General features: G+C 38.5%; 1 protein-coding gene across 1 annotated transcript; it reads left to right on the top strand.

Annotated features, from left to right (window-relative positions):
• Positions 1 to 6,019: 6,019 nt before the first annotated feature.
• On the top strand, positions 6,020 to 6,915 carry LOC142170616 (uncharacterized). The gene is made up of 3 exons (XM_075232508.1): positions 6,020 to 6,254; positions 6,423 to 6,554; positions 6,755 to 6,915. The coding sequence occupies exons 1-3, from the start codon at positions 6,020 to 6,022 to the stop codon at positions 6,913 to 6,915; spliced, it is 528 nt and encodes a 175-aa protein (XP_075088609.1).
• Positions 6,916 to 20,653: the final 13,738 nt, after the last annotated feature.

Genomic DNA, 20,653 nt, shown 5'->3' with positions numbered 1-20,653 from the left:
GAAGAACGGGCGAGGTTTGCTCAGCAGCTAAGGGAAAAGCATGACAGAGGAGTCACGTTTTTAAAGAAGAAGCTGACTACTCTTGAAAATGAAATGACCCAGCAAACAAAGAATTTCAAAGCGGAAAGAGAGCATTGCTATACATTGATGTACCGATTGGAAGAAGACAGGCAGCAATTGCAAGAGCAAAACCATACGGCCATGCAGGTGTTGGAGGCCCAGTCTCAGCAAATTGGATGCCTTGCTCCAAGAGAAGGGTGTCATTAGAATGAGGATTAAAGAATCGCTGATTATGTTGTGATGAAGTGCCATAAATGTAAAGATATGACTAGGTCCATGTTCTTTGCTGCTGTGATGACCTTTGTCCATCAGGTAATGGCTAATTTAGAGTAACTTCAAGAAGAGACTACACACAGTCTCGCGTCAAGACCGACTGATGTCCCGCGGGCCCCTGGAGTAGCATTTGAGGCTCTTATGTATTCCTGATTTTCTTTTGGCTTTGAGTCTGTATTTCACCTTTTCGAGTATGTTAGTCTTTTCCAAGTTCGTTGTTTTTCTGTTTTGAGTCTGTATTTTCCCTTTTTTATCGTCAGTATTTCCGAGTTATTGTAATAGAAAAACCTAAAAATATTTTATTTAATGAATTATTGAAAACCTAAAATTTTCTTTTCTTTTATTTTGCATTTGTTCCCTGAACTATGTAATGATCTGATTCATACGGCATCGTGATACGTAGGGAATCTTCACCAAATTCAATCATAGCAATAGACAATCTGAGTGAAAGAATAAACCAGACACAAAAAAGGAAAAAAAGAAAATTTGAGTGAAAAAGAAAGATTGAAAAAAAAATAGGAGTGAAAAATAGCAAAAGAGAAAGGAAAAGAAATTAGGATTTGAAATCTGAGAAAAGAAATAGCAAAGTCGGGATGAAACACACAGCCGTTGCAAAACATTTAGAAATGTTTAACTGTTCAGATGCATTGCATCCCCAATATGTGATTTCTCTATCTATTAAATGTCTCAAACTAACCAGTCTGTTGTGTGTGCAAATTATATAGTGCCTGTTTCAGGTGGTTGGTTTTGTGGTAATCTGGCTTTCCATCCTTACTTCACAAGATCTAAAGGCAGTGCTCCTATGGCTTCTGAAAGTCATCTACCAATGATTGAACCTGAGGATAGCCCGGTATCATCTATCCCACAGTAAGAATCAGCAACTACTGAAGAAAACATAAGGTTGCGTTGCCGTATGTTAGATATGTGGGACGCTTGGTCTAATGGCAAAGAACTGCCCAGTACGATCCCTGGATTTCCTGAACTACTTCCTAGAACAAGCGAAACCTCCAATGTCCCCATTCCCGTAACCAACACATTCATCCCGTTTGGGTACCCCACCATATCAGCTAATTTCATCGGTATTCCTTCTGAGGTTCGCCCTCATGCACCATTTTCGGGAGTATCTTCTACAGTATTCACCGTGCCACCAGTATCCAATACGGCATAACCAACAGTGCCTAGGCCATGCTTCGAACCGTCAGCCTTCATTTTTCAAGTACCACAATTTTAGCTAGACACAACCCATGTCACCCCAAACTCCTATCCTTAACACCTGTAATACGAGTCTCTAGTGGAATAGAAAAGAACGGCAAAAAACCCCGAGCAAGAAGAAATGGCCCGGAAGATGAAAAGTCTCGAACAAATTCTAAAGAACATGCAAGACCTGAGTGGCCAAAAGAGTATTTTGTACTCTGATCTGTGCATGTTTCCTCATGTTCATTTGCCAGTTGACTTTAAAACGCCAAAATTTGAGAAATACAACGGGCATGTAGACACGATCGCTTATTTGAAAAGATATTACAATTAGTTGAGAGGGGCGGGTGGAAAAGAAGAACTTTTGATGGCCTATTTCGGGGAGAGCTTGATGGGAACTGCGTCAGAATGGTACATGGACCAGGACATCTCCCATTGGCATATATGGGTCAACTTGGCCCGAGATTTCATCAGGAAATTTCAATACAATGTTGATATAGCCCCAGATAGGAATTCCCTGACCAATTTCAAGAAGAAAACTGCGGAAAGTTTCCGTGAATATGCTATCAAGTGGCGTGAGCAAATAGCTCGAGTGAAACCACCAACGAATAAGATAGAAATGGTAAGTGTTTTCTTATAGGCCCAAGAGGCCGATTACTTTCAGAACATGATGTCTGTTATGGGCAAACCATTTACGGAGGCCATAAAAATTGGATAAATGGTAGAAAACGACCTGAAAACAGGCCGGATCATAAGTCAATCTGCTTTAAGAAGAAGAGGGAAGAAGGAGCCATGATGGCTTCAAGTTCGAGAATCTCTTGTCATTCCCGTGATTATTCTTACTCGCCTTCCAGAACCCCACAAAACTACTACTCCCATCAAGATGCAGCATATGTCGTGGCATCGCCTCCCTATGAGGTGATGAATGCCCAATGCTATACATGGCCACAACAACACTACAATCAAAATAGATCTCCACCTCCAAGAAATAACCATCCTCACCAAGCTCCATATAACCTTGTCCACCACAGAACAACTACCAACATAATACATGCCCCCGTGAGCCTCCCAGGAAAAGCAACTTCACCCCTATTGGTGAATCCTACTCTAGCCATTTTCCTAAATTAATCCAGATGGGCCTACTGCAACCTGTGCCTCAAAACCATCAAAATCCAGAATCTCCATCACACCGTCCCGGTACCAGGTGTGCCTATCATTTGGGGGAAGAGGGTCATGATATAGAGGATTGTTGGACTCTCAAGAGGGCGGTTGAGAATTTGATAGAACAAAGACGAGTGGTGCTGAGGGACGAGAACGTCCCCAATATGACTAACAATCCATTATCGGCTCACAAAAATGGGCCGATCATTGAAATGATTTGTTATGATAAAGAGTTTGATCCACCTTTGAAAGCCATCATTGCCATTGTCGGTTCAGATGCAATACCCAAAGCGGCGGCGAAATAAGTCAAAAATGAGAAGAAGATCACTCCAACCCCTCAAGTTGTAGAAAAAGCTGTGGAAACAAAAACTGGGGCAGCACCTACTAAGGACACAATTCTCTATATTCCTAGGGCCCCTAGGAAGGAACAACTCATGTTGAACGCTCCTAAAAGATTTGAGCAAAAGAAAGTCACGCTGAATATGCCAAAGATATATGTGCCAAAGGGGACTTATGTGGCGCGGGTGCCGGTAATTTCACCAAAGCTGACTGAGCCCGTGGTTATCAGCCTGCACCATAGAGCCCCATGAGAAACCCCATTGCAATCCCCTGGAATTACAACAAAACAATAGTTACTTACAAGGGGAAAGAGATTATGGGAGAGGTGAATGAAATGAACCAATCTGGGAGGTACCACCACCCGTAAGAGTTGAAGAAATCAAAACTAAACAAGTAGAAAGGGTTTCCACCCAAGAAGCCTTTGAGCGCTGAAGAAGCAGAAGAGTTTTTCCGAAAAATGATAACTTCGGAATATGCCATAATTGATCAATTCAGGAAGACCCCTTCCCAGGTTTTGCTTTTATCCCTGTTGTTGAGCTCAAATGAACATCAGAAGGTACTCTTGAAAACATTGAACGAGGCATATGTCCCGATTGAAACTTCAGTAGAACAATTGGAAAGAATGGCTGAACGTTTCTTCGAAGTCAACAAGATTTCTTTCAGCCGTGATGACTTGCCCCTGGAGGGAGCCACCCACAACAAAGTCCTTCACTTGACTGTCAAATGCGAAGGTTATTATGTGAAGAGGGTCATGCTATATGGTGGGTCCAGGGTCTAAGTTTGCCCTTTCTCAATGCTTCAGAGGATGGAAATTGGAACAGAAATAATTCAACCACATAATGTCTATGTGCGCGCTTTTGATGGAGTCAAGCAAGACACAATAGGGGAAATTGATTTGATTCTGACCATTGGTCCTGTGGATTTCGAAGTGACTTTCCAGGTTCTGAATATGGATACTTCGTATAATTTTCTCCTAGAAAAACCATGGATACACGTTGTAGGGGTTGTGCCCTCCACTCTCCACCAAATGGTCAATATTGAACATGAAAACTAATAAATTGTCGTCCACGAGGAGGATGAACAGTCCATTTACAGGGACCCGTCAGTCTCACATCTCAAAGCTAGAGAAGGAAGTGAGCACATTGTCTATCAAGCCTTCGAACTTGTGGTCGTCGACCAATGTGAAGAAGGGGACCCATTTCCTCAACCTTGCTTATCAAATGCATCGGTCATGGTAGCCAGTGAAATGATTAAACATGGGTACAAGCCTGGGAAAGGGCTCTGGGTATCTCCACAATGCATCACAGAGGCCATCACTTGGACTGTCAATAAGAAGTTCTTCAGCGTAGGTTTCCAAGCTACAAATGCCAACATAAAATGGGCTGATGAGCTCAAGAAAAATGGATGGGTCCTGCCTCAGCCCGTTTCGCATCTCGCCAAGTCATTTGTTAAACCCAAGTATAGAGAAGAAGAGGAAGATGAAGCCTTCACGGCCGAGGATATTGAGGATATTTGTGAAACAATAAAACGAATGTTGTACGAGTCCCGCATGGTCCAGCCGGGGGAAGGCACGAGCATTGCTGAGGTGCTGTACATAGGACCAAATGCCAAGCTTCAGAATTTGAAGGCTACTCCATTCCCTGTCAGACAGGAGTCCCGGTAGTCCAGTCTTGCCATCTTTTCTACATTATGAGTTATTTCAGGGTGTAACTCGAATGCTTTTATTTTATTGTCTTTTGATTTCGATGTAAACCCTCATATCTTCAAATTCAATGAAATGAAATCAATATTTCATCGTCAATAGGTGTCTCCTTTTTTGTTATTCTGATTTTGTTATTTTTCTTATCTTTTTCTTTTTGGTTCTAATAATGCGGACTTAAATAACATGACATACTTGCAGACTTCATGCCCAGATCCTAAAACGTTGTCTAACTGTGAAATAATGAATCAAGAACCGGAATATGATGAAGATGAGGCTTTTAGGGAAATAAATCGAGAATTGGAACAATTTGAGAATAAGCCTCAGCCAAACTTAAATGAAACCGAGCTAGTTAATTTGGGCAGTCCAGAAGAGGTTCAGAAAACCATGATAAATATTCACATTGATGAAAGAACTAGAGATGCAATGATCCAATTGTTGTTTGAATTCAAAGATGTGTTTGCATGGTCCTATGATTATATGCCAGGACTGAGTGTTGATTTGGTAGTACACACATTGCCAACTTATCCCGATTATCCACCTGTCCAACAAAAGCAAAGAAAGTTCAAAACGTATATCAAATATAAGATCAAAGACGAAGTCACCAAACAATTGAAAGTTGGCATGATCCAAGTGGTACGATACACCACATGGTTGATTAATGTGGTCCCAGTGCCGAAAAAAGACGAGAAAACCCGAGTGTGTGTTGATTATCGGGATTTGAACAAAGCAAGCCCCAAGGACAACTTTCCATTGCCAAATATCCATATTCTTGTTGAAAACTATGCCAAACACGAGATATAGTCTTTCGTGGATTGTTATGCTGGGTACCATCAGGTTTTGATGGATGAAGAAGATGCAGAAATGACGACTTTCACCATACCTTAGGGAACTTACTATTATAGGGTCATGCCATTTGGTTTGAAGAACGTCGGGGCAACTTACATGAGAGCTATGATTTCCATCTTCCATGACATGATGCACAAGGAAATTGAGGTGTATGTGAATGATGTGATCATTAAATGCAGAACGCATGAAGGCCATGTGCGAGATTTGAGAAAGTTCTTTGAGCGTCTGCGCTAGTATGACTTGAAATTGAATCCAGCAAAATGTGCATTCAGAGTTCCATCTGGGAAACTTCTGGGGCTTATAGTCAGCCAGAGGGGTATCGAGCTAGATCCAACAAAGATAAAGTATATTTGAGATTTTCCACCTCCGAGAACAAAGAAAGAGGTCATGAGTCTGCTAGGAAGATTGAATTACATCAGCAGGTTCATTGCTCAGCTGACTACCATGTGTGAGCCTGTATTTAAGCTGTTGAAGAAAGATGTGTCTATCAGATGGACGGATGAGTGTCAAGAAACTTTCGACAAAATCAAAGAATATCTGTCAAATCCACCAGTGTTGGTTCCGCCCGAGCTTAAGAGACCTTTGTTCTTATACCTGACAGTCTTGGAAAATTCTTTTGGTTGTGTCCTAAGGCAACATGATGTAACCGGGAAGAGAGAGCAAGCCATATACTATATGAGTAAGAAGTTCACCAATTATAAAGCCAAGTACACCTTATTGGAAAGAACTTGTTGCGCCCTAACTTGGGTCGCCCAAAAGCTTAGACATTATCTGTTGGCCTACACCACATATCTCATAACCAGAATGGATCCTCTAAAGTACATATTCCAAAAACCAATGCCCACAGGAAGGGTAGCAGAATGGAAAGTGCTGCTCACTGAGTTTGACATTGTCTATGTCACTTGCACGACGACGAAAGCTCAAGCCTTGGCGGATCATCTAGCTGAGAATCTGGTTGATGATGAATACCAACCCCTAGGTACATAATTTCCGGATGAGGAAGTAAATTCAGTTGAAGTAATTCCAAAAGACATCAATGCTTGGAAAATTTTCTTTTACGGAGCTGTAAATGCAAAAGGTGTCGGGATTGGGGAAATTTTGATTTTGCCCACTAGTCAGCACTATATGGCCATAGCCCGACTTTGGTTCTTTTGTACAAACAATACTGCTGAATTGAAGCCTGCATTATGGATATGAATATAGTAGTTGACATGGATGTGGAAGAATTGTTAATCATGGGAGATTTTGACTTAATTATTCGGCAAGCTCAAGGTGAATGGGAAACTCGAGACATCAAGCTTATCCCATACAGGCAACATATGAAAGATCTTAGAAAATAGTTCAAGTCCGTCAAGTTCAAGTATATTCCTCGATTCCATAATGAGTTAGCTGATGCACTAGCTACTTTGGCCTCAATGTGGCTGTATCCGGGCAATGTCCATATTGACCCGCTGGAAATCCAATTTCGAGAAAGACATGGTTATTGTAATGCAATTGAAACAGAACCAGATGTTTAGCCATGGTACCATGACATCAAAAGATTTTTGAAAACAAAGGAATAGCCCGAGAAGGCCAGTGGAGATCAAAAGAGAACTATTAGGAGGCTTGCCAGCAGTTTCTTCTTGAGCGGAGAAGTCTTGTACAAAAGAACTCCAAATCTGAATCTTTTTGAGGTGTGTAGATGCCCAAGAAGCTGAAAAGATCATGAACGAAGTGCATTCAGGAGTATGTGGGCCCCACATGAACGGATATGCCATTGCAAAGAAAATCCTTCAGGTAGGTTATTACTGGGTGACCATGGAAACGGATTGCTTCAGCTTTGTCTAGAAGTGCCATTAGTGTCAGATACACGGTGACCTGATTCATGCACCACCTTCAGAGTTGCATCCTATGTCAGCACCTTGGCTATTCGTTGCTTGGGCTATGGATGTCATTGGGCCAATCGAGCCGAAAGCTTCAAATGGGCACAGATTCATCTTGGTTGCCATTGATTATTTCACAAAGTGGGTCGAAGCAGCCACTTTCAAAGCCGTCACCAAGAAAATGGAGGTGGACTTTGTGCATTCCAATATTATTTGTCATTTGGTATTATCACGACCTAAACCGATGGGCCACAACGGGCACTCGGTACCTTACTCAACCGAGTACCGACATAACGTATCTTTTCGTATCATGTCATCATAGGTAAATGAGACGGAAAGGCTACTGTAGGATAACTAGAATAATACATGTAATACCAACTTATACATAACACATATGGGCCTATACAACCAAAATAATCACTCGTATACTAAACATAGGCCGACAAGGCCATACAAACTTTCACGTACATGACATCTGTCTACAAGCCTCTAAGAATATATAATATCATAAAGGTTAGAACAGGGTCCCGCCATTCCAATTAATACATGTACTAATCATACTGACCAAAGAAGCAACTCCGGAGCAAATGGAGTGCACCAACATCTTTCGCGGAGCTGATAACCTACTTGGAGGACTCTCGATCTGTCTATCGGGATCTGCGGGCATGAAATGCAACGTCCCCATGCAAAAAGAATATCAGTACGAATAATGTACCAAATATGTAAGGACATAAGTAAGTACATAAAAGACATGGAAGAAATATAGAGTAAATGACTCAACCTGTAAGTCTGGATAACTCTGTAAATCGTGAAATACTTATAGTGTCATGCATATGTGTATGAATGTCATGTCGTGCATAGGTACATGTATTCATAACATCATCAAGCCTCTGAGGGCATCCTATCATATCATCCCGACCACTGTGGACAAAATCATCAATGTATACCAGCTGATCAGGTGGTGGTGCGTATATAACGCTGAACCTTTTCCCATATATATATATATATATATATATATATATATATATATATATATATATATATATATATATATATATATATATATGTGTGTGTGTGTGTGTGTGTGTGTGTGTGTTCTGGTCATGGGTCAATGTACATGTATAAATGAATGCAATGCATGAGAAGTACGTTAATAAAACTTCTTGGAACGTCATAGGATCATTATACCTCTGATTAATGTCATGAAACAAACTTTATCAACTTGCGTATTTGTGAGACTCATGAATAGATGATAGAATAATAAGACATGGAATTCAAGAACATAGACATCTCTAATACTTCTATGAATAGAGTCATTTATGAAATTTGTGCATTTTCTCGTTTCGTTCTTGTCGTATAGATCATGCCAAAAAGAAAGAAGGGATAGCCTTAACATACCTGAGTCGATTCTCTTAACAATCCTCTAACACACGTTAATTGTGACAAAACACAGAACAAGTTGTATAAAAAGCTCGAAGCAATAACGTTGCTTATGCAAAGACCATCTTGGCTGAAATTTTTCCTTAAGTGATTAGAATTAACGTAACTTTGAAATGGGAAGCTTGAATTAATCTCTTAGAAATGATGTTACTAAGGTATGGAAAATTTTGTTTAAATTCTGAGAGATTATAATTGTCATTCATAACAAAAACTTTAAGAGGGTTTACATTACTGAAGTTTATGAAAAATGTTTGTGAGAATTTTTTCATAAGACATTGTAGTTATTATTCAATTCTTTGTAGATGGCCCCACAATTAAGCTTGGTGTCAGACTTCTTTCTCAAAATGTGACACCTTACAATATTTAATGCTTAGTCATTTAAGTGTAAATGATGATTGCCACGTTGGGGAAGGGTTAAATCTTATTCCACTTTTTATTTAATTACCTAATAATTAATCAATTACCCACATAATTAAGAATTTTCTCAAATTACTCAAAATACTACTCACTTTTAACATACCTTGTACACCTTATTATCATGGTCATATAGTACCTTGTATGACACACAAATACCGGGTATTATAGCTCGGATCATATTTTATCCCAAATTGTCAAGCTTCACAAAACTCATTTTCTTCGATTTGCTTACCCTCATACCTTTACAAATTTACTTATCCCTTGTTTAAAATAGCATAATACTTGTTACCTCAAAATAATCCCATTCCCGAGCTTGCGTCGATTAACTTTACGATGAAACCTTAACGTCCAAAAATGCGGGATGTAACATCTCATTCCTGAGCTTTCATCAATTCACTTATAGCATACTTTCATGTACGGAAACATGGGGTGTAACAGGTATTCCTAAAACTATCATTACTGACAATGCTACAAACTTGAACAACCACTTGATAAGGGAGGTATGCGAAAAATTTAAGATTACGCATTGGAATTCTACCCCTTATCGGCCCAAAGCTAATGGTGTTGTTGAAGGTGCAAACAACAACATCAAGAAAATCCTCAGGAAAATGATTCAAAGTTCTAGACAGTGGCATGAAAAGTTGCTTTTGCATTATTAGGATATCGCACAACCGTGCGCATATCAGTTGGGGCCACACTCTATCTATTGGTTTATGGTACTGAAGCCATAATACCTGTAGCAGTTCAGATTCTTTCCTTTTGAATCATTGTTGAAGCTGATATCGAGGATGATGAATGGGTCAAGACCTAGTTGGAATAATTAACTATGATTGATGAAAAGTGGATGGCCGCAGTTTGCCATGGGCAAGTGTACTAACAAAGAATGACTCGTGCCTATAACAAGAAAGTGCGGCCTAGGAACTTTGAAGTGGGGCAACTCATTTTGAGATGTATTCTCCCACATCATGAAGAAGTAAAAGGAAAATTTGCTCCAAATTGGAAAGGTCCTTACGTTATAAGAAGAGTGTTGCCAAGATGAGCGTTGTACTTGGGAGACATTGAAGGAAATGATCCTGAAACAGCTGTCAATACAGATGCGGTCAAGAGGATTTATGTTTGACCCTTTTCGCAACTTTAATACACTCCGATTGGGATGGAGAAGGATTTCATTCTCGCTACCCAAACACTACTACTCCTTGCAAACCCTTTGACCTGGTTCCCTTTTTCTTTGATTACTCTCTTTGGAACCTGAAAGTTATGTTATACAAAAAAATGATGAAAAGAGAAAAAAAGAAAATAAAAAAAAAGTTTCTTGAACTACGTTCGACTTGATTCTGAAAAGATACGTAGGCAGCCTCTGTCTAGAGTTCAGTCAAACCAAAACAAAAATTCAAATTCCCCCAAAAGTGAAATTGGGGCAGATGTTATAATATTTCGGCAATGGTTTCACTTGAAAGGTTCTAAAAGTTGTAATAAAGTCCAAATTCTTTTTACCCAAATTCTTTTCAAGTCCTTCCGATCAATCGGCAAGAATGTTCAAGAATTGGAGGATACAATCACTTGGATCTGATACAATCAAAATGAGAGAAATAAAATGAGAGAGTCTTAGTGAAAACCCTCACGGGCGCCGTAAGGCGATGGTAAAAATGATGAAAATTAAAACAAATAAAAAAGAAGAAGAAAGAAAGAAAAGGAAGAAAGTCAAAATCATGGTAGTATAGGGTCTCCAATCCCTAGCTGCATTTTCCAACATGGGGTCTCCACTCCCTAGTTGATTTTATTTTAGATATAGAGTCTCCACTCCCTAGTCGTTTTTCCAACATAGGGTCTCCACTCCCTAGTTGATTTTGTTTTAGACATAGGTCTCCACTCCCTAGTTGTTTTTCCAAAACAGGGTCTTCACTCCCTAGTCGCTTTTCCAACATAGGGTCTCCATTCCCTAGTTGATAATTTTTCAACATAGGGTCTCCACTCCCTAGTCTCTTTTCAAACATAGGGTCTCTACTCCCTAGTTGATGATTTTCCAACATAGGGTCTCCACTCCCTAGTTGATGATTTTCCAATATAGGATCTTCACTCCCTAGTTGATGCTAACATAGAGTCTCCACTCCCTAGTTGATGATTTTCCAACATAGGGTCTCCATTCCTTAGTTGATGCCAACATAGGGTCTCCACTCCCTAGTTGATGATTTTTATACATAGGGCCTCCACTCCCTAGTCACTTTTCTAACATAGGGTCTCCATTCCCTAGTTGATGCTATTTTAGACATAGGGTCTCCACTCCTAGTCTCTTTTCCAACATAGGGTCTCCACTCCCTAGTTGATGATTTTCCAATATAGGGTCTCCATTCCCTAGTTGATGCCAACATAGAGTCTCTAATCCCTAGTTGATGATTTTCCAACATAGGGTCTCCATTCCCCAGTTGATGCCAACATAGGGTCTCCACTCCCTAGTTAATGATTTTCCAACATAGGGTCCCCACTCCCTAGTTGAGGCCAACATAGGGTCTCCACTCCCCAGTTGATGATTTTACAACATATGGTCTCTACTCTTTAGTTGATGATTTTTAGACATAGGGTCTCCACTCCCTAATCTCTGTTTTCCCAAGGGTACACAATCCCGACCTTTTATTTGCTTTCAATAATGAAGTAGTATAGAGTTTTATTACGAATAACTCATGAATTTTCCTAGTAAAAACTAGGGAAGAAAAATTTCGTTCATTCATTTGTTTTGGTGCCTGAGCAAGTTATACCTCGAGACACAGGGTTTGAGATAATCAAGAGAAGTCTTAATCCAAAATAAAGAAAAGAAAAGAAGTGAATCCAAAGTGCAGAAGCGGAGAAAAGATGTTGGACTGCTCAAGACCTGACTGAAGTCACAATCTTTGCATGTCCCGTCTTGATCCGAAAAAGTCGTAGAAGAATGAACTAGCACCTGCAGCTGGCAAGCATCAAGATTCAGGTCAGAGTCTGCGAGGGGAACCAGCCAAGACTCAAGATCAAGCTTCAGAAGACTTATAGATATGAATCTTGTAACTCATAGCTGATAGGCTTAGTTAGTATTTTTCATTTATGACTTTGGTGTAATAAGGATCTCATCAAGCAGTAATAGCAACAATAGCAGTGAATTCACAACCTCTTGGTAGTCCCAACTACTAAAACTTCCAGAACTACACTAACCTGATTCCTTTACAACCAAGGATATGTAGGAAACCTCCGAAGTAAGGTTCAGTCAAATTTTTTCAAAATGCTTCCCATGGAGTATCCAAACGGAAAAAAATTGCTCATAATTATTCACTTTATCTTTGCCTGAAAACCCTTCGTGTTTTCGAGCAAAGAGCCAGCTTTGAACACGTGATTTTTTTTCGAACTAAAATATTCCTACATGATTCACAAAATATGATTTTTTTAATTATTTTAATTTTTTGTAGAATTTTTAGGAATTTCTTGCTACTTGTTGTTTGCATGTAGTTGCATGTTTAATATTTTAAAATTGCAAGAAATACCACAAAATGTCAAAAAGTTTCATGCATTGCATTTTAGTTTTCTATTTGCAATAAGTTGTTAATTAATTGTATTATTAAATAAAAAAATCATAAATATTGGTCATTTTTACATTTGTAGTTTTAGTTTTAAATTAGTAATTTTCTTTCGTTATTTTTAAGTTAAATTAATTGTTAAAATATTAGAAATATTTAATTAAGTTTATTTCACAAATTAGATTTGATTTAGGACCTAAGTTAGGTTTTAAAATAAAAGAAAAAGAAAAGAAGAAGGAAAAAAAACAAAGAAAAGGAAAAGGGGGTGGTTTGGGCCAGCCTAATTTTTTTTAAAACAAAAAATCCACCCCAGCCCAATTCCCACTACCCAAAAATCTTGTCCAACCCCTCACTAATTCAAACGATGTCATTTGGCGTGTTTTGATATGGTTCGTTCAAATTCTCCAATCCTACGGCCTAGAACTAACTCCCCAAATCCTTAAAAATGTCAAAAAACCCCTGATAAGTAGAGATTTTGACTGCTTATTTCCTCTCTTTACTTGCGTTTTAGCTCAAAATGCTTAAAGATATTCCCGAAAACTAACAAAATGTGCTTACATGCAGGATTGTTGGAAAACGAGCCAAATAAGTCAAAATTAACTCATAAAGGAGACAAAAGTGAACAAGAGCCAAAACTGGACAAAGAGGCCAGCAGTGCGGCCGCAGAATGAGATTTAAAGAGGTGGTTATTGACAACTTAGACAGTGCGGACTGCACAAAAACTATGCGGCCGCAATCATTATTATGCGGTTCGCAAGATTGAAGAATTAGAGAATTGATCAAAGTCCAAAAGCTGAAGAGTGTGGGCCGCATCACTTTTGTGTGGCCGCAAAATCCATGCGGTCGCAATCACTTTTATACAGACCGCAGAAGACCTCAAGTTCCAGTCCCAATTTCACAGGTGTGCGGACCGCACCAGAATTGTGCGGCTGCATAAGGCCATTTTGCGGTCCGCATCAGAATTATGCCGCCGCATAACCTCCGTAGGGGTATTTTTATCAGATATTTTCAGCTTAGTATAAATATAACTTTTTATCATTTTTAGGTTAAATTTTGTTTGCAGGGGTGCACCTAAATGTTTTTCTTTACTTCTTTGAGTAAAATTGTATTAGATTGATCTCTTAACATTAGTTTTTCTTTGTTTAATCTATGATTATGCATTCTACCTTAATTTCTTTTTGTATTTCTTTATTTTCTATGAGTAGCTAGATCTTTAGCTAGGGTTGTGACCCAACCCTAGTGTAGGTACTTAATGAGTATTTAATTTTAGGGCTTGTTTGTGATTGAGTTAGTGATATCTAGCCTTGTTTATGCTTAAATTATAGAATTAATGGTTGCAAACATTGATTCATGCCTTTTTGACCTAGTCTTTGCTTGAGAAAGAGAGACTAGGTTTAGGAAAAATTGGCTAACAAGGAATTGGGGTGAATTCAAGAAATTGATAGCCCCAATTAAATGGTCAAATCTAGAGATAGTAAGACCTGACTTGAGCATATATCACTTGATTTGTGCAAATATCCACTTGGGCTTGAGAAAGCCAGATCAGGCAAAATCACTCAAACTACCGAGATGTATAGAGTGAGCAACTGCGTGTATTTGCTATACCTCAAATCCAATAAATTAAACTTGTCCTATAGTTTACAACCCGTTAGGAAGCCACCTAGGTAGAAGTCACGACCCTAGATTCCTTTATCAGTTAAAAAATAACTCTAAACCCAAACTATTGCCCTTTAGTTTTATCTTCACATTCAATAGAGTAAAGTAGAAGTAGTACACCAATCAATATTGTAGAAGTACAATTTAAGCCAAAACTTGCAATCAACTTAGATATACACCTAATCCTATATTCTAACTCCCTGTGGATTCGATCCCGACCTTTGTTGAGTTATTATTGCGTCGACCGCATCGCTACTAATTGTGGTGTGGATTTAGCCGAGATCACCCCCCAAACCCTAAAGACCACTCCCATAAATCTCTCTCTCACCCCTGTCTCTCACCACCTTCCGTCGCGGACCAGAAATCGCCTATGGTGGCGGCGACACCCCAAACTACCCCAAAATTACACCACACACTCCCCATCTTCCTCTCAACCCTAATCCATCACCAATTTTTCCAAAATCTCCACCAATATTCTCCAATTTTAAATCTCAGAAATGCTAAAACCCAAATTTTTCTCTTTTTAATTTGTGAGCAAATTCACCCGTTTTGACTAAAGATTTATATTTGTCAATTGTTCTTGACAAGAACAATTGGTTAATGTTGGTCTTGGGTCATTCGAAGTTTATCGGATTCCAGCCAAGTCACCACTGACCAGCCAAGCTTCGTCGCCATCGTCGTTCGTTGATACACATCATTTGTCCACTCATTTTTGGCAAAATCAGTATATTTTCCCTTTGGTGAAATATATAAATGGACCCTTTAAGTTGTTCCCAATGACTAGACAAATACTTCAACTGACCCCTTTGCCATTTAGACACTTCAAGAGGTTATTAAGTATGTCAAGTAAATACATGTTGCTTATGTGGCATGTGCGTGTTTGCTACCAACATTTTGGGCGCGTGAAGTCATTTTGCAAGCTCAACACAAGCTCAAATAGCAGCTTCCATGGAGACGGATTGTAACAATGGCTGCTCGACCAATATCTTCAATTTGCACAATTCCAACATTAGAACAAAAAGCAAGTTAATCCAAACTAACACCTGATTACAGTATAGTAATGCCTTCTCGTTAACAGATTTAATCTGGAAGTCAATCCAATTATTTTGATCTGAAAATTGGAGGCCAAATCGATTAAATGTTCAAAATCTTTATTGAAAGCTTCTTTGTGAAGCGAAATCTACAGATTAAGGATGATTGCAGCTTATTCAATAAGCTTTGGTTCGAAGTTTTTGAAGTTTGTTCGAAGAAGTCAAAATTTTTGGGTCTATTCAAAGTCTATTCGAAGAAGATAGGTTTGTTCGATTTTTTTAGGTCTGCTCAAATTTTCTCGATGAAGTCTGTTCGACCACTGATGCTGGGTTTGTTTAGATTCTGTTGAAGAAGATAAAATTTCTAAAATTGAGTTTGAAGAATCATAGCCTACCCTTCATCCCTACTCCTCAAAGTGTAGCCAATTCCAGCTGCTTTTAATATTTTGGGATTGATTTGAGAAATGCCATTGGGGACGCGGATGGGAAAGCAAGATGATTTTTTTTGGGGTTTGGGGGGGGGAGATTGGCATTGGTTTGCAAAAGTTTTCTTTTTTTCTTTAAATGTATTTTTTTTATAATTATATGTATCAAATATTTATTACAAATTACATGTGTCATTCTTTTATTGGTATATTTAATACATCACTAGTAAGTGTAACTTACGCAAATGTTTTGCTGGGTGGGAGTGCTTACTTGACACACTTAATAGCTTCTTGAAGTGTCTAAATGGTAAAGGGGTCAGTTGAAGTGTTTGTCTGATCATTGGGGACAACTTAAATGGGTCGTTTATGTATTTTGCCTTTCCCTTTCCCTTTTTTCTTGTATCTTTTTCTGTTTTTGGGATCACTAGTCAGGTGTTGATTATTGTTTTGATTAGTTCAATCAAAATAGGATTATTTAAGTTAATTTCCTGATCGATAGTTTAATCGCATGTGTTTAGATTAATTGAATCAATTTTAATTAGTTCAGTAATCTAGTTAGGTGAATTAGTCGTTTGTTTCTATGTCATTTGATCTTTGATTTGGTTTTTGATTTGTTGATTGCTGATGTTGAATGTAAATTGGAATCATAAGGGTTGAAGGGGTAATAATAAAAACCTTAAGGGGGCTAAAAGAAATAAGAAAATGAAGGATTTTGTCGGTTTAGCTGTTGAGAAAGTTCTAGAACAGAGATAAGAGACTAAAATATAATAAAACAACATTAGATCAGATTTTGGGGTTATAAGGGTTAAAATGAGAAGTAAGAGGGTTGAAAAAATATGAGTAAATATCTAAATGGACAGATGTCCCAGCAGCTGTCCATTTTCTATTAAAAAGATATTTCCCCCCTAAATTTTAGGGACTGCATTTGTCAGATTATTCCCTCACCCTTTGCCTATATAAGAGGCCTCATAGTCCCTTCACTTGACACAATTCACACACGGAAAACACTCTCTACACTTCAGAATTTTTCTTTCATTTTTACACTGATTTTTGCATTTAAAAAGGAAGGATGCAGAACTTTCTAAATTTTACACTCACTCACACAAAATTCAGAAGTTCTAGTTTTCTTTTAACCCTTGGTCTTCTTAAGTTGGTTCTTGAGCTGAAGTTGAAGTTCATTTCTGGAGTTTCTTCATTGCTGTTTTTCCTGCTTACCTGTTGCTTCTTTTTCTAAGTATGCTGAGTTTCCTCCTTTGGTTTCCTAACCTTTATTTGGTCTCAGTTTGTGATTTCTGCTTTAGGTATGTTAATTTTCACTCAGATTATAAATGAAGATTTAAATGTTTGTCTCCATGGCTATATTCAATCTCATGCCTTATCTTTAAGGTATATTGTCATATATGCCCTATCTCTGCCTTTCTTTTAGTGATTATTTATGTTTATTTGTTGTTTCCTAGAAAAAATAAAATAATTATTAGTTGTTCTATGTTTCGAAGAATGTATGAGATATGATTAAGTATGTTGAAACTTGATTCTAATCTATATGTTGTTTTCAATTAGAATGGTAGCTTTGTCTATTTTGGCCATCTCAAGTTTAAAGCTACTCATTTTCAGAATTTGAACTTGATTCTTACGAATAGATAAAGGGCAGGAGACTACTGAAGCCAGTAGGAAGATTTATTATGAATGTTTGGTGGTATAGAGATTTTAGTCATAGCTCTGAAGTGGATTACTGTGTTGAATTTTAGTAAAGATGCTTACATAAGTGTTGATCTGTATAAAGGAGTCTATAAACTAACATAATTCATCTTGTTTTTATATTCACCTTCAGTTCTCTTAGAATAGCAAGCTTTGTAATAATTTGTTCTTCAAAACAGTTATTCTTTCCTCATTTATCCGATTGTTGTATGATTTGTTGCAAGACATCTATCAGATGAAGCATGAATAGTCTATTAATTGATTACATGTGATTTGAATATGAGAATGTTTGTTTATATGGTAAATTGGGCTCCAAATGAGCCTACTTAGTAGACAGTTGAATATTCCCTTGTTTTGGGCCCACGCCGGCTCATGAACGAGATAAAGCTTATTTGTTTTAGAGCCAACATGGAATATCTGATTTCTTTTATCCATTATTGAACGAAAAACTCTAAATGCCCCTCCCCAGTAATTCTAAATTTATATTACCAAGCACATGAAGCATGGACTGTTCCTCCTTTTTTCCAAAAACTGTGCAATTTTTAGCATTTCCTAAGCAACATATAGCTAATTCCAGGTTCTATCCTGATAGTCTAAAATCACATAATAAATAACTTATAGATTTTACTTTAACCCCGAATAAAGTATAGGAGAATAAACAACTTATGAACATCTGTAGAAATACTTTTAAACACGTATTTAATCAAGCTACGTGATTATGTACACGATCGCGTGATATGGTTACGGTTTCAAAATGAATACTCGTAGAAATACTTCTAGGCGCGGTTTAAATTATTATTGTGATTGTGTACACGTTCGCATGACATAATTACGATTTTCAAAATTAAATCGAGGTATGCGTTCGCGCAACTTTGGCCAAACAACCTTAATAATAATAAAACGCAATTAATTGTGTACACGTTCGCATGACATGATTTTAGTGCCCCAAATAAAATAGGTTTACATACATGTAATCCGTTTCAAAATTAAATCCATAACGCCATAATTAAAAGAGGTAAAAAGGATAAATGTACATAGGTTCTAAAATGAGTAATTAAACAAACTAATTAATCCAGGTATGATTAGAGCGACTGTGCTAAAATCACGAAACTCGGGAATGCCTAACACCTTCTCCCGGGTTAACAGAATTTCTTACCGAGTCTTTTTTGTTCATGGACCATAAATAAGAGTCAATTTTCTCGATTTGAGATTTAAAATAAACCGGTGACTTGGGATACATGAATATCCCAAGTGGAGACTCTGAAATGAAATAAATAATTCCATTTCGATATTAATGTCACTTTAATTAGAAAAACTCCCCTACCCCCTACCCCCGAGAAAAAGGAGGTGTGACAACCACATGTATAACAAAACCTCGACTGTTATGACTGCTAACCCTGAAACTGACCATATCGATCTGAGTAACCACCCTGAAAGCTTTGGAGCGGAGGCACACTAATAGGAGCTAGTGGTGCACTGTAGGCTAGCTGGTCGGAATAAGACATATGAGGGCCACGGCCACTTGAAGCATTGTGGGAGATCCTATTGTTGTAGATCGTGTTTATCGTTCGTGTGTGGTTACCATTGGGAGTCTTGAGACTAGTATAGATCTTCTACTTCTCGATATGGTAGATTTTGATGTTATCTTGGGTATGGATTGACTGTCACCTTATCACACTATATTGGATTGTCACGCCAAGACAGTGACCTTAGCCTTACCGGGGTTGCCTCGATTAGAATGGAAGGGAACTCCTAGCTATTTTACCAGTAGGGTTATCTCTTATATGAAAGCTCGACATATGGTTGAGAAATGTGTCTAGCTTATTTAGCTTATGTTCGCGATTCTAGAGCGGAGGTTCCTTTGATTCAGTCTCAGTTGTTCGTGGGTTTCCAGAGGTATCTTTTTGCAGACCTGCCGGGGATGGAACCCAATAGGGATATTAACTTCTGTATTGATTTGGCTCGGGCACTCAACCCATTTCTATTCTGCCATATCGTATGGCCCCGCCAGAGTTGAAAGAATTGAAGGAGCAGTTAAAAGATTTGCTTGATAAGGGCTTCATTAGACCTAATGTCTCGCCCTAGGGTGACCGTGTTGTTTGTGAAGAAGAAAGATGGATCGATGAGGATGTGCATAGACAACCGGTAGTTGAACAAAGTCACCATCAAGAACAAGTATCCATTACCGAGGATTAATGACTTATTTGATCAACTTCAGGGTACCAAGGTGTTTTCAAAGATTGATTTGAGGTCTGGCTACCATCAGTTGAGGATTAGGGCATCCAATGTCCCTAAGATAGCTTTTCGGACTCGATATAGGCGTTATGAGTTTCTAGTGATGTCATTTGGGTTGACAAATGCCCCAGCAACATTTATGAATTTGATGAACCGGGTGTTCAAACCCTATTTGGATTCCTTTTTGATTGTGTTTATTGATGATATCTTGATCTACTCTAGCAGCCGAAAGGAGCATGAGCAGCATTTTCGAATTGTACTTTAGACTCTAAAAGACAACAGTTATATGCTAAATTTTCAAAATGCAAGTTTTGGTTGGACTCAATCGCTTTCTTGGGGCATGTTGTATCAACAGAGTGCATTCAGGTAGATCCTAAGAAGATTGAGGTAGTTCAGAACTGGCCTAGGCCCACTTAAGCTATGGAGATACGGAGTTTCATGGGTTTGATGGGTTATTACCGTCGGATTGTGGAGGGGTGTTGTCTATAGTAGCCTCATTGATCAGGTTGACCCAGAATGGTGCCCCGTTCAGATGGCCAAACGAGTGTGAGGCAAGCTTTCAAAAGCTCAAGACTGCTTTGACTAGGCATCAGTGTTAGTGTTGCCCACAGGTTCAGGAATCGTATACAGTATATTGTGATGCATCTCACATTGGGCTTGGTGCAGTATTAATGCAAGATGGCAGGGTAATTGCATATGCGTCGCGGCAGTTGAAGGTTCATGAGAAGAATTATCTTGTTCATGACTTAGAACTGGCAGCCATTGTTTATGCGCT

The sequence above is a fragment of the Nicotiana tabacum genome, chromosome 16, assembly GCF_000715075.1.
Source record: "Nicotiana tabacum cultivar K326 chromosome 16, ASM71507v2, whole genome shotgun sequence".
NCBI lineage: Eukaryota > Viridiplantae > Streptophyta > Magnoliopsida > Solanales > Solanaceae > Nicotiana > Nicotiana tabacum.
The sequence above is the reverse complement of the archived record's forward strand: the minus strand, read 5'-3'. Positions and strand labels throughout refer to the sequence as shown.